The 15,140-nt window shown below is 40.7% G+C and overlaps 1 protein-coding gene across 1 annotated transcript; it reads right to left on the bottom strand.

Moving 5' to 3' along the window:
- Positions 1–1,216: 1,216 nt before the first annotated feature.
- Positions 1,217–10,026, bottom strand: LOC310830475 (vomeronasal type-2 receptor 26-like; the record flags this gene model as incomplete). Its single annotated transcript, XM_083710253.1, has 7 exons — positions 1,217–1,303; positions 1,882–1,955; positions 3,046–3,172; positions 4,447–4,674; positions 4,956–5,807; positions 7,396–7,687; positions 9,767–10,026. 7 exons carry the CDS (start codon positions 10,024–10,026, stop codon positions 1,292–1,294), a joined length of 1,845 nt encoding a protein of 614 aa, XP_083566379.1. The 3' UTR covers positions 1,217–1,291.
- Between the last annotated feature and the right edge of the window lie 5,114 nt (positions 10,027–15,140).

The following is a 15,140-nucleotide window of genomic DNA, read 5'->3' as shown; positions in this document are numbered from 1 at the left end:
TGCGAGTTTTTCATCTTACGAGGCATTCGTCTTGCGAGGTACCACTCTAATTCCTTTGATTATGGAGCTCCTGCTTAATGATCACTGTGTGGGATTAGAAGAATATTATCTGAACCATGAGTAATGGACCAAGAACTATAAGATCAACTCAGAGGATAAGCTTTTCACTCCATCCTGTTTGAAATATGGCAAACCTAACACAGGACACAATCTTGCTGCTCTTCTCTGACTGAGAGGAGAGGTCTCCTATGGAACCATTTTCTTTCCAGCCAACTGGAACAACTGGTGGCTGACTACAGTGAGGGCCCTTCAAAAATCATCCAGATCCCCTGAGGAAGTGGGACTTACTGCACGACAATTAAGCCAACATCTGTAAGGCTTCACTTGGAGATAGGCCTCTGCAGAGTTAATGATTCACAAAGCTACCATATCAGAGCCTTAGGTGGTCTTAGTGCCTTAAGCAGCTGACAGGACACTTTTGAGCTTCATAGCAAAAGGCAGTTAGTGTTGCTTTCCTTTCTGGTTGGTTGTCCCCACCCACTTTTTGTTGCCACCTCAGTCTCTGTCCTCTCATCAAATCAAAATCTTATCAAATGTCCCTTATGTCCCTCACAGCAGTGCCTAATAACCAAAAGGTACTCTGGTCATAAGCATTCCATGCAACATTTGTGTGTGTGTGTGTGGGGTGTAATTCTATGCCATTAGTATGTGGGCACAGGGTGGTATACAAATAAAAAATAATAATAAATCTAAAGTTTGCTGCCATGGCAACACACACACAATGGAGAGATGGAAATATATTATTTCATTTTCTTTTCCTTATCAGTTCCTCCCTACTGTTCAACTGAGGCCTCAGCACAATGATGTAGCATTTAGGGGAAAGATGCAACCCAGTAATCCAGCATGTCTGAGGTGGGTTCAAGTCTATTCACAGGAATTAAACAGAGACGTCTGCACCCTTGCTTGAATTTTGTTGGGATCTCTACCAAAACATTATTCCTCTGCCTCCCAGCCTCAATATAAATTAAAAACAAAGAGATGCACACATATATTTCATTTTATTTTCCTCATAAGGTGTTCCCTGCTGTTCAGCTCAGGCCTCAGCAGAATAATGTAGCATTTTGGGGAAAAGATGCAACCCAGTAATCCGGCACTGGAACATAAGATGGAGAAGATCTCCACAGCCACCATGTATTTTCCTTTTGTGCTCAGGTAGGTTGGAACAAAGGAAAGCCACACACTACAAAAGACCAACATGCTGAAAGTGATGAACTTGGCCTCATTGAAGCTGTCAGGTAACTTCCTGGCAAGAAAAGCCACAATGAAGCTGATTATGGCCAGGGAACCCATATAGCTCAAGACACAGTAAAACATGGTAGCTGAACCTTCATTACATTGCAATATCATATTTCCATATGATGAGTGCATGTCTGTATCTGGGAACGGAGGGTAAGTACATAACCAAACAGTACAAATGTCAGCCTGAGCAAAGGAACAAAAAAGAACAATAGAATTTGCTACTCCTTTCCCCACCCATTTCCTCATCTTGGCTCCTGGTTTGGTTGCCATGAATGCCAGAACCACAGTGATTGTCTTTGCCAGCACTGAAGAAAGGGCCAAAGAGAAGATGATGCCAAAAGCTGTTTGTCGGAGAATGCATGTCACCTTTCCAGGCTGTCCAATGAAGAGCAAGGAACAAAGGAAGCAAAGAAGAAGAGAGATGAGGAGCATGTAGGTGAGGGTTCGGTTGTTGGCTTTCACTATTGGGGTGTCCTTGTGTTTAATAAAAGTTAAAAATACAAAAGCTGTGATCACAGAGAAAGCAATAGCCAAGGTAGCTAAGATGATCCCTAAATTTTCTTTGTAAGAGAGGTAGCTTACAACTCTTGGAATGCATTTAGTTTGGTCCTTGTTGGGATACTGATCTTCTGGACATTCAACACAGGCATCCATATCTGAAAAATGAAAGAGACATTTATTTATATTAAAAAGCAGCAGTGGTTATATTTCCAGGTGTCAAAATGCTGGTGATGCCTAAATCAAGCTTAAACAATGCACCTATGTGAAGAAGGGATAGGATTTGTTACTCCATATGGCTAGCAGTGCTGGTTGAGCTTTGTGAGTTCAGAATATTTAGGCTGTCATTTGGGATCCAAAAGAGCATCTACTCTGTGGTGAAGCTCACTTCTTTCACTTTGCTTAATTTTGGCTTAGCTTGAAGTTTCTCACACACACGTGGGCATGAGTGCACATGCACACTTGTTTCAAAGCCTTTGGGGACCCATTTGCCTTTTGGGGGTTTAATACTTTGAACTTGTCCATTTGGAAATTGTTTGGACTTATTCTTTTCTACAGAAGTTCTTTAGGGTGGGTGCTTGGGCCTATAAACAATTTTGGATGTATTTTCTTTTTGATTTTGGCTTGTTTTCAAGTGAGTAATTGAGTCTGTCCTTTGACAGGTAGGTATCATATTCTTTCCATTTTCCTTAATATTTTGCATACATTACTATATAGATGGAATATGCAAAGCTTTTAAGCAGTTTGCACAGGTGGAAATTTTGGGTGATAAGTAGAAGTGAAGCTGTATAATAGTTTAAAAATATTATTTTTGCATGCTAGAATTATTGTGTTCTTCCATGTAATCATTATTTGCATATATGGCTCAATATTTCTGCCTTCCTTAGTTTTAATCCATGTTTATTACTCTTTGTTATTATTATGCTCATATATTCATTGATCTTCCACTGATGTATTCAAAATATACATTTCAAAATGGATCGTAGCCTTTTGATTTCTGTGTCATCACCACCCTTTTCCCTATTTTCACTGTAATGAATAAATAAATATATTACTTTATAGAAATTGTTTGGTACATTATGGTTAGATCTACTTAGCTATAAAAACACTCTGAAAATGCTCTGTAAAAAGTGGTTGATATTGAAAATATCACTGAGTTGTGATTTCAGCTGCACTGCTGTCACAGTGTTATAACACATTTATAATGCTGTATTTTGACTAATGCAGCTGAGTCCATATGTCTCCTACCTATTTTGCTGGAGATCATTCCTTCTGGACATGCAGCACAATCATAGCAGCAAAATTTCTCTCCCTCCTTCTTCTTTCTGCTGTAGCCGGGATAACAATTGTCGTTGCACACAGAAACTGGGAGCACCTGCACAGAACCGTGAAGGATGATCAGCAGTAAAAATTGGGGTTTGGGCTATAGAATGATGGGCCTCCAAATAGTGAAGCGAGCTTTAGATAATTTATTTATATTTCATCTTTTATTTATTACATGTTTATACTGCCCTTCCTCCAAAGATCACAGAGTAGCTTACAATAGAAAAAAACAGTTTGGAAGGAAATGCCAGAGTCATTTGAAAGACTCATTAATGGGGGAGCTTCAGATCACATAGTCTGATAGAGCTGTTTTTCAAAGTGGAAAAAAGAGAGTAGACAAAGCTCAAACCTGTGCAGAGCTGCTTTCTCCACACCTAACCAGAATTACATCTGAGTAACAAGTTTTATTACTAAGAGTAATGCTCCAACTCTGAAGATGACCATTTAAAGTAACTGCTGCTCTGATGCCCAGGATATAGAAATAACTTGGGAGGTGATAAAGGTACTTTGCAGATGAGACTTAATTAATTATGTAAGGATAGATCCTATGACTTTTTGAAGGATTATTGATGGTTTGGAATATGATTTTTCAAATTCCTTGATGTAACATAGCAGCAATTTTAAAGATGACTGTTGGGGAGGCATTTCCTGGGTTACTTGTATATTAAAGGAAATGCAATCATGAGCTTAGAAAAATTAACCTACCAGTTAATTTGGAAGTAGAAAAGTTTGATATCATAACACTTTGATTATACATTGAGAAAGAAGAGGATTATGATTATACATTCAGAAAGAAGAGGAATAAGGGGGGGGGGGGCTAAGAATAATTCTGTACCTGAAGAGATGGTAAAATGATGAATTGGCATTTTCCCTCCTATACTTGAAGGAGCGTCCCCACCCTCATCAGCTCCAGACATTGAGGTCCAGCATCGATCAGATGTCAAGGAAATAAACCACTATCTGACTTTTAGAAGACATCTGAAGGCAGCCCTGTTTAGGGAAGTTTTTAATGTCTGATGTTTTATTGTATCTTTAATATTTTGTTGGAGACCACCTAGAGTGGCTAGGGAAACCCAGCCAGATGGGCGGGATATGTATAAATAAATAAATTATCATTATCATATATCCAAGCATTTGCCATGGGAGAAGTTTGCAGCTGAACAAAGTCACAAAGAGAGAATGCAGGGAAAGATCAAGACAGAAGCAAGGAACATTGTGATTTTTAAAATCAGTGTGTGTGGAATCTTCCTTAAGTGTAGTTGAAGTCAGGTATGGGTTACTTGTACTAAGGTACAACATAATATGTGAATGCACCTTATGTCTTACCTGATTAAAGCCATGATGCCACATAATTTGGTCATAATTAATGGTCAGTTCACTGCCTGGAGGAGCCTGAGGTTCTAGCTTTCCAACTTTTACTCTGACCACTGAGCCATTGGGGAACATCATCCAGTTTGTAATATCATAGCCTGCAACTAATTCTCTATCTTCATTAAAGTGGATAGTGTCTCCAGCACTGTTATTGAATAAGATGCTTCTAAGAAAATGATGAACCTCAAAATGAATATGAAGAATGGGGTAACTGTGTTTTAAATGATTTCAATGAGATTCACAAAGTGCTTTTAAACAAACAAATATTGAGTTTTCATTCTTACCTAAGAATAGTTGCAAATCCTGGAATACCCACCTCCCACATTTAAAGCTGTGTTAATACACAACAAAAACATCCATGAAACAACTTTAGTAGACACTTTTGTGTAACTGTTCCTTTTACCTCTGCATTAAAAGGTAGCTTACCTTCCTACCACCCTTTTAAAGAAGAGAACTATAATTACCTGCCACGGTTTCACGTTCTGTAATAGCAATCTGTTCCTTTTATCCAAACTTCTACGCTTTGAGGTGGATTTGTAAATGGCTTGCAAAGCATGTGCAACAGCATATACAGCATTGTAGATACTGTAGCTGTGACCTGTCATTTTCATTTCAAATAATATTCCAGGAATGCTCTCCAGCTTTTCCTCTCCAGTACAGGCACTCTCCTCATCCTCCATGAGCATTTTTGATGAACAGTTGAAGGCCTGTTCCCAGAAGTCCTGGATAAAACCATCTTCTTTCGACCAGGAAGGATTTAATGTTTGAATGAATTTTTGGAATCCTAATGGCTGATCTGAGTGAACAGTGAAGGATAAGGATCCATGGAATGTTTGCATTTCCCAATTCTTTTGAAGGGACATCGATATGAAATCCCAGTGAGATGTAATAATCCATACTTTCTTCAGAGGAGGCCAGCTAGTGAAGTGCATTAGAAATAGCAATATTCTCAAAACTTGAAAAGATGGGTTTTCTCCATATATAAATAATACATTTGCTTTACCCTGAAAGATGGTTGCATAGCTTTGCACATGGTCCAGAAACAACTCTATCAGTTGGTCCACAAAACTCCATTGTGGTAGTCTAATTACGAATGCAGAACAGATGCCATTCTCAGAAAGCAAAGGCAGCATTGTCTGCAAAAAACGGTCTCCTTTGTCATTGTCCACAGCCAAGAGCCCAACCCATGTCCACCCAAAATGCTGAAATAACCGGACAGCTCCCATGTACTGGTGGGCTTCATTTGGGACCATGCGGTACAATAAAGGGAAATACATTTTCTCATCCCCTGATGGTAAAAATGTTCCATAAGTGAGCTGAAAGAAAAATTAACACAATTTTTCAGACAAAGAGAATGTTATATCTTAGAATAATAGAGCATCCCCAGCAGATGTCAACCTAGCTTCCACTTGAAAACTTCTAATGCAGGAGAGCTTAAGTACTAGATTGGTTTCACTTGTGAACTTCATTTACTATTAAAACGGTTCTACAAATGATGAAACAAAATCTAGTCATGTCACAGAGAAAGTCTAGAATTACCTTTCACCTCCTGTATGAAAGGTATTCTGGTTTTCACATGTACTGTAACATCCCCTCCTCAATTTCTATTTTTCATGCACAGAATCTCAAATGTAAGATGGGATCTGGTGTTTAAAAATCAGCTCCTGCCAGTGGCTTGGATAGAGACAGGCCAGATATCGCTCACCTCAGCTTGCCAGAGAGATCCCAGTCACATGGACCAACATCACATTGGGTCTTCTCAACTGGTAAATTTCTGTGGGCATTCCTCAGCTCGTGAGCTGGGTTGAGTTGTATAAAAAATAACACCGATATTCAAAAAAGGGAAAGCCACAATGCCACACCAATCCAGCTTACATGTTGTAATCAATAAAGATTTGACCCACATTGACCTTTTGGTCATTCCTGTGCTGACATAATGGGCCTCACCCACAACTGCAGCCAGGTTCTTCAGCCATGGACAGGAAGTCCCTACAGAGGGTGGTGAATACAGCACATGATATCATGGGCTGTCCCCAGAGTTCGCTAGATGACATTGCGGGAGACCGCTGCCTCAGGAGAGCAAGGAAAATTCTTAGGGACAACTCACACCCTGGCCAGCACCTCTTTAATCTCCTACCTACGGGAAGGAGATACAGAAGTGTAGTCAGCCGCACCAACAGGTTAAAGAACAGTTTTTATCCGTGGGCTGTTGAGCTGCTGAATGGAAAAAAATAGCGGTGTAATTGACTTCCAACAAGCACACAGAACGCGAACAAGACTGAGTGTATGTGTGTGGGGCAAGGGGGCTCATTTAATTTCACTGCACACAGGTGCTGTAGTGACAATAAGGGTTGTTTATTATTATTATTAATTATTATTATGTTTGACCATGAGGCAAAGCTGTTGCAAGGCCATCTGAGCCAAAATTAACAACACTCGATCCAGGATGACTACCTAACTCTTCCCAGTGTTTCATAGGGAGAATAATCAGTCTCTAGAGCACGCTACGTACCATTCAGGTAGACAGCAGAACCACCCACAAGCAGAACCCACTTCATGTTTGGATTAACCTACAACTTTTTGGTCCTCTTCCAGTTTCTTAGTGCAAGCAGTCAGCAATTTGGCATATCTACCACCAGGCCAGCAAATTTCAATTTTACCCCTGCATTCTGAGGTGTTTATTTTTCTTCCCAGTTTTATGAAATGGGAATCACTTCCACCTCTTCATCTAAGTCACTTAGAATTCTTGGTCTGTGTGGTGGGTTTTTTTTTTGGGGGGGGAAACATGTTTTGAGTTCAGTACAGAACCCTGTACCACTCCCTTCATTTGAAGAGGACTAATTGATAAATCATTTGAAGAGGACTAACAGAGTATCCTGTTCCACCCTCATGCACTAAACATACCTGAGGAGTCTTCTTGCTTGCCAAAATCACTGCAATGTTAGCAGAGATCTCAGAGAAACATCCTCCAATGAGTGATATCATATTGTTCTGGTTGTGACAACTGAAGTTGGGGACAAACCTTTGTTGTGTGGAAAGGAGGCTCAGAGTGGCCTTGTAGGTCATCCTTGCATTGAAGTAACTATTGAGGATACGGAAGCCAAGAGAGATATTTGACAAGATTGTGGGATTCTCATTGATCTCTTTGACAGCAAATGCTAAAGCCAGAATATGTTGGTAGTTCTTAGGCACTGATCTGTAATAAGCAATGACAACAAGGATCTGTAATTCCCATCATCATCTGAATTCTTGCAAGGTTTAGGCAAATAATAGAACCATAGAAGATTTTTTTTTTTTAAAAAAAATTACATCTGAAGTAGATATTTCTCCCATGAAAAGCCACATTCTCTAAATCTGTTGGGATCATTCTTGAGGTTGATAAATTGTCCCCACATACTTATCCCCCACATTTCATTACATGCCCTCACTGGAAACCACAACAATCCAAAGTGTCTCTCTGTGTGTGCTTATATTCATGCTGATTTTATACAAGATTAATCATAGTAGGCCATTTGAAATTAATGGACATGACTAACTGGGGCTTAATGAGATCAGGGAATCTAACTTAGTGTATGTGTATTAGGGGATATGTGTTGCATTTGAATGAAACCTGCATATGAGGCCAAATCATTAATAGAGATTCAAGAGATATCCAAGATAAATCAGTCTCCCTCCACATTGTTCCAAACCAAACCTAGGTCCTGCAAAGTATCCTGATAAATTTGGAGACAGAGGGTGATTACCACTGCCTCTGACTGAATTGCAACATTCTTTCTGAATTTCCACACATATTGAGAACATGGGGGTCAGGACAGGGCAGAAGAACAGATGAAGGGAAAAAAAAGAAATATAAAATACCATGAAGTTAGTTCAATCAACTGATAATGAATTATTTGTATGGTGCCTGCAGGCCACCTCACAAATTTCTTTCTAAAACAACGTATCTCTTTGATATGCCCCGTTCTGTGCCCAATAAGCAAGGGGCGTCTTTGCCCGGTGGTGCTATGGCCCATAGATAGCAGCAAAATACTGGGCAAAGTTTTGCCCAGTATCTTCTCTGTGTGATGGACTCATGGGGAAAAGCTGCCCAATGAACCCTTGCTGAAGAATGTAGGAGGAAACCTAAGTAAGGCTGCTTCCCCTGGAGCTCAAAGCTATTTTGCTTTAAGAGCTTTGTGTCCATCCTCCCTCTGCATAGAGTCTTCACTGATCAATTTTGGGTCGTTGGTTGACAGGGCTGGAAAGCATTTTTTTTCATTTTGGGCACTTGGTTGGTCCCCCCCTCCTTCCATCAGTTAAAGTATGGCTTTTCTTTGTTAGGTGGAAGAAAATGTTTGTATGAGGACAGAAATGGCATTGGGCAGGATCAGCATAATACAGTGCATCCCCATAAGGGGCCTGAGGAGAGGATTGACCATGGCAACCCCAAGTGTGGGTTCAGTATCTGCCTGGTTGGAATCTGCACCCTGGTCCCCCAGTGAGACCTTGCTTGCTTGGCTTGCACCACGGCAAGATTCAACACTGCCCGACTCCCATCGTACAGGTTTGGAACAATCCAAACCCAGCACATCCATTCCATCAACATGGGGCTTGTGGAATGGTGAACTGATCCTGGGACCCAATGCCATGCCAGTCCTTGCCCTGCCTGCTGCTGTCAATAAAGATTTGGCCTGATTTTATCCCATCACCATTGTGCAGTCTTGTTGTTTTGCTGCTCTTATGGGTCACATAATGTGCCTGCCTGGGCAAATTACTTGTGCAATTTTCATTGTAGAAGTATGAACAACAATTGGGGCAAGACTTTGCCAATACATGTGGCATACTCTTCCTGTCATTGAATAATCAGATATGATTGTGGACCCCTTTTTCTAGTTTGCAATATACTGGAGTCTGACTGAGCAAACAACAAGGCTGAAAATAAGAGGAAGGATAAAACATAGTGGTATTTCTCAAATTTAATAATAGGGAGTGCAGGGGGGGCAGCCACACCATGCGCAACATCTGGGGGTTAGGGTTAGGGGGCGCAAATCCACGGGTTAGGGGGCGCAAATCCATGGGTTAGGGGTGTAAATTACTTGCCTTGCCCTGGGTGCTGACAACCCATGCTACGCCACTGGGCACCCCACCCCCAATGATTTACAGTTGGAAGTTTGCAGGTTCCACTTTTCTCATGGTATATAGTAAACAAATTCTTACAGCACAGCATTGCATTATTGATATATTCTCAGTTAATGTGGCCTGAACATAGATTGAGAGTAAAGAAATTATGACTTACATAGGTTCGTCAATCAATGTCTGCATAGGCTGTTCTGTGAAAGAGAGGTTATCGTAGTTTAAGAACACCTGGGAAACAATCTCCCCAATGATTATTTCACCTGTCTTATAAAAGTTATGAGGAATAGGGAGAGGATCATCATATATGCTGCAGTTAATGGAATGTGTCTTGGATGCAGTTTGACACAACAGTGCAAGCAGCAACACGACCACTAGCATGATGCTGTTGAGAAAACTTTGCCAACCAACATAGGTTACCATGTTTCATATGTGACTATTTTCAGTTTTGTTAACAGCTTCCCTCGAATGGTGGTAGATAGTCATAATGCACTGATTTACAGCTTAGCATCTTAGGAAGTCTGTGCACTGTATCTTGGTCTTATATTTAATTATCGCTCTTTATTCATTAGTATCTCTGAGCAGTATATTCTTCTCACTTTTCGCTATAAGGCTGATTGAATTAAAACCTTCATGAATGCCTGTTTCAGATAGAGAAATTGTTGTGCAAGCAAAAATAAAAGAGTATCCCTGAAAAATAATAATGACTGTATATATATATAAAATTAAGATTCATTATTATGAGACAGCTTTATGATGCAAAAGGTCGAATTTTCCACTGTAAGTGGAATATTAACTGAGCAAGGAGGAAGGGTAGTGACTAGGGAAACTCCCTGGGAATTATTTGCAGTTAAAAATCATGGCAGAATCAGCTGATGGAAAACTTAACTGAACATAAAAAGGGGAACGGGTCATACAGAGAATGACACAAACCTGCCTATGCCTGGATCCACTTCTCAAAAACACAAGGTTTTATATCTTCTTTTTTCAGATGCTGGATGTTCAGATTGCTAATTACTTCTCTCTGTCTGTTGTGTAAGAGGATTGAGACTAGTGATTCTGAGGAAGATAGCTGTGATTAGAATTTCCCCAGAGGGATGATGTCCTTCAAAGTTGAATCATGCTTGACAAAAAATTATTAGGTTTTCCCCTCCAGCACTGTGTACAGCTTCACTTCCCGATCTAGGACTGTGGATCAGTCCAGACATAACTTGGTCCTACCTGGTGGGGACACAACCAAGCCTGACTTAATCTGGGGGTGGGACTAATAGTTAAAATGATTTTTTAAAGACCACATAAAAACAAAGATGGTGGGGCAGGGGGGAAGGCAACATTGCATTTCCTCCTTTCATATCTTACCACACTGATGACAGGGGGATTCTGTAAGCATCCTCCCTGAGCAGAAGTCATTTGCAAAGGAGCACATGGCAGCTCACAGGATTGATTCTTCTTTCCACTAGCTGGTGAGCGGAGGATTCAATCCTTCTGGGGTCTGGGCTGCCTGCTCTATTCTTCCAACCTGTTGTTTCATCTGCAGACAGCCTTGGATAATTCCAGGTGGCTTGATCTGATCAAGGGGGGGGGGTCTTTAACCAACTTGGATGGAGAATCTCATGCAAAGCCAGGAAGGTGGCAATAACATTTCTCTTGGACCAGAGTTAAGTTCACATATACAGCTCACACATACCGGTTTTTGGCGTAACTTGAAGGTCTGTCCTTAAATCAGGGGTTGCCAAAGTGGTACCTGTGAGCTCATGAAAAGTTGTAATAAATATCTCCTAGATAATCCACAATGCAAATATTATCTTAAAAGAAATCTACTGCTCAGTCCCTGGTTACACAGGTATGACCTCTTTTTCACTGATTAGGCACCTTTCAATATATTCACAGTCCATTGGAAGCCAGGGCTGGACACCCACCATCCAATCTGTTCTGAAAAGAGGAGAGACGCAGGGTGCTATTCTCTGTAGGTATTGAAATGGTTCCCACCCACATTGATTGAGAGGAGGGGTATATGTGTACTATTTTGTGGTCATCTTTCTCCTTATTTCTTGTTCTTTCAGAGGAGGCAATTTATTATCATTATCATTATCATTATCATTATCATTATCATTATTATTATTATTATTATTATTATTATTATTATTATTTTATACGCTTACATTGGCCATTAAAAAAAAAGTCTCACACTAGGGCAGCCATTTCTTTTTAATTGCACACATGCCAGCCATTTTGTAACTTGTAGTTTATTAGGCAATGCAGGTACTCCTAGCCAAAGAAGACTCTAATGACAAAAAACAAAAAGTATCAAAGAGGTACCTACTTACACATTTAGAGGGAGTGCAAGCTGTCCTGAATGGGCAACCAGTATATCATTCAAAAATATTGCTCCCAATGGCTCCAGACAAATGTCAAATAACATGGGGGGGGGGGTCCTCAAAGAACCACATCAAAAAAGTACCAGGGGGTTGGAGAACACTTTCCTAGTATTGTTCTGTGAAGTCAGCCATAAAGGAGCACAGCTACTATAGTCTAGCATCTCAGGTAGGCACCCCAACGAGTTAAATCTAGGACAGGCTTCCTCGGACCACCAGATGTTTTGAGACTACAATTACCAGCATCCACTGGTCTTGCTAGCTAGGGATCATGGGAGTTGTAGGCCAAAAACATCTGAAGGGTTGAGGTTGAGGAAGCCTGATCTAGGAGGATACCAATAAGTGAAAAGCTGCTGAGAGATTCATTAAGAGTAACATGTTGACATTCCTAGCATCCTTCTATTGATAAAAGTGACCCACCTGGTAAATCAGTTCTGATTCAGTCCCCAAACAAAGCCTAAATCCAGATGGAAGTGGATCCAAATAGTCAATGTACCGGTAATTCAGGAACACGTGAAGTTTGTCTCCCTCTCAATTACCTCACACATACCCCCCCCATGCAAAAAAAGGTATTTCGGAAACTGGCCAGTAGATGTTAAACACCATTTGGTCAAGGATGATCTTTTTAGGGATGGGATACACCTAACTACCCCATTCCAATTGGTTTAGCTAGTCAGGAAGGTAAAATGTCCAGAAGGCATGTGTTCAGATGCATCACTACATGTATCTTTTCCACATTAGGCTGCACCATCTGGAAATGATCCCTTAACTCTAGGCCAGGTACAGCACTGGAAACCTCAATGAGATTTGCAGAGATGTTTGCACCCTTGCTTGTAATCTCATAGGAAATATCACAAAATCTCTCTCTCTCTCCCACTCCTTCAATATAAATACAAAGAAAGAGAGATGCACATTTAAATTTCATTTTATTTTCCTTGTGAGTTGTTCCCTGTTGTTCAGCTCAGGCCTCAGGACAATGATGTAACATTTTGGGGAAAAGATGCAACCCAGTAATCCTGCACTGGATGATAAGATGGAGAAGATCTCCACAGCCACCGTGTATTTTCCTTTGGTGCTCAGGTAGGTTGGAATAAAGGATAACCATACACTGCAAAATACCAACATGCTGAAAGTGATGAACTTGGCCTCATTGAAGCTGTCAGGTAACTTCCTGGCAAGAAAAGCCACCATGAAGCTGATTATAGCGAGGGAACCCATGTAGCCCAAGACACAATAAAGCATGGAAACAGAACCCTCCTTACATTCCAGTATGATTTCACCTTTCACTGAATGTACATCTCTACCTGGGAATGGAGGAGCAGAACTTAACCAAAGAGTACAAATGGCAGCCTGAATAAAAGAGCAGGAGAGAACAATAGAATTAGCCAGTCTTTTCCCCACCCATTTCCTCATCCTGGATCCTGGTTTTGTTCCCATAAATGCCACAACCACAGTGATGGTCTTTGCCAACACAGAAGAAAGGGCCACAGAGAAGACAATGCCAAAAGTGGTTTGACGTAGAAGGCAGGTTGCCTTTCCAGGTTGTCCAATGAAGAGCAAAGAACAGAGGAAGCAAAGGAGGAGGGAGACAAGGAGGATGTAGGTGAGGGTCCGGTTGTTGGCTTTCACTATGGGAGTTTCTTTGTACTTCATAAAAATTCCAAGTACTGAACATGTGGTCAAAGAGAAAGAAATAGCCAAGGTAGCTAAGACGATCCCCAAGTCTTCTTTATAAGAGAGGTATGTTACCAATTTTGCAATGCATTTAGTTTGGTCCTTGTTGGGATACTGGTCTTCTGGACATTTGACACAGGCATCCATATCTGAGAAATGGAAGAGGTGCTTTAATATTTTAAGCATTTAAGACAAAAAATGCAAAAATAGTTATATTTCCAGATGTCTAGTTAACTATAGAAGTTATTAACAATTCATTCTTTCAACTTCTTGCACTTTTTACCTGACAACAAAATAGTATCATCTCTTTCTCCCGTTCACTCTTTCCCATTCTCTGTCTAAATGCCTGTGTTTTCTTTTAAAAAAATATTTTTAGGAATTTTAATACAAACTATCTTTATAGATATTCAATGAATCTATGTTTTCTGTATTACTGAGGTCAACTTGAGTGGTGAATGATAAAGATTAAAAAGTTAATCACTCCAGGCAGTGCAGAATGGAAGAGAACTTTGATCAGTATATTCTTTTACATGATTGACGTAGGCCTGAATGTCTGTTTTGGGGGGAGATTCCCTTTGTCTAGCTGGCTTATTATTTCTGCCTTCCACTATATTAATCCATGTTTAATATAGTGTTGATTGTTCTTTGTTATCATTATGCTGATATATTTCTTGAGCCAAAATGCATTCTCTGGTCTCCTAATGGTTTATTTAAAAGAAGTATTTTTAAAAGGATGTTAGTCTCTCTCTTTGGGCACTACCTCTCACCCACTGGAGCAAGTGAATAATCTCATTTTCACTGTGAATATCTCTATAATAAATATGTAAGCTTATTAATATCAATTGGTCTCTCAATACCCTTCTTGTTGGAGATCATCCCATCTGGACACAGAGCACAGTCATAGCAGCAAAATTTCTCTCCTTCCTTCTTTTTCCTGCTGGAGCCCAGATAGCAGCTGCCAGTGCACACAGAACGAGGCAGAACCTGTATAGAAACATGAAGCATGATCAGCAATAAGAGTGTTCTTTTCTTTGGAGTGGTGGATCTGCAAAGAGTGGGTAGATCTGACCCAATACAGTGAAGGATTTGAGAGGACTGTCTCCCCACTGCTCCATGGTTTAAATTCCCCACAGTCATGCTCTCTGTTGGTACTGATTGGTTAGCGTGGCCCGGCCTCTGTGTGGAGCCCCACCCAGCTCCACCAGTGTGGGCAAGAAGCGGTGAGGAGGGCGCCAGTCTCCAACCCCAACCAGATCATCTGCTGGGCCTGGGGCCCGGCTGTACCACTGCCCAACAAATAAAGTAAGCAGACTTCCTGGTACTGAAGAAAGTCATTAGACATGCCAGCAAAGTTTCTGAATTTCAGTTCGGAAGGAAATTTCAGAGACTTTTGAAGCCCTGCCTCAACAGTGAGGGAATGTTAGATCACAGAATCTGATGGACGTGCCTTATCTGTCTTATCACATCGCACCACTCTGCTGAATAGTG

Source organism: Podarcis gaigeae (genome assembly GCF_964106915.1).
Source record: "Podarcis gaigeae genome assembly, chromosome: 13".
Classification (NCBI taxonomy): Eukaryota; Metazoa; Chordata; class Lepidosauria; order Squamata; family Lacertidae; genus Podarcis; species Podarcis gaigeae.
Note: the sequence above shows the minus strand (reverse complement) of the source record. Positions and strands in the feature narration are given on the sequence as shown.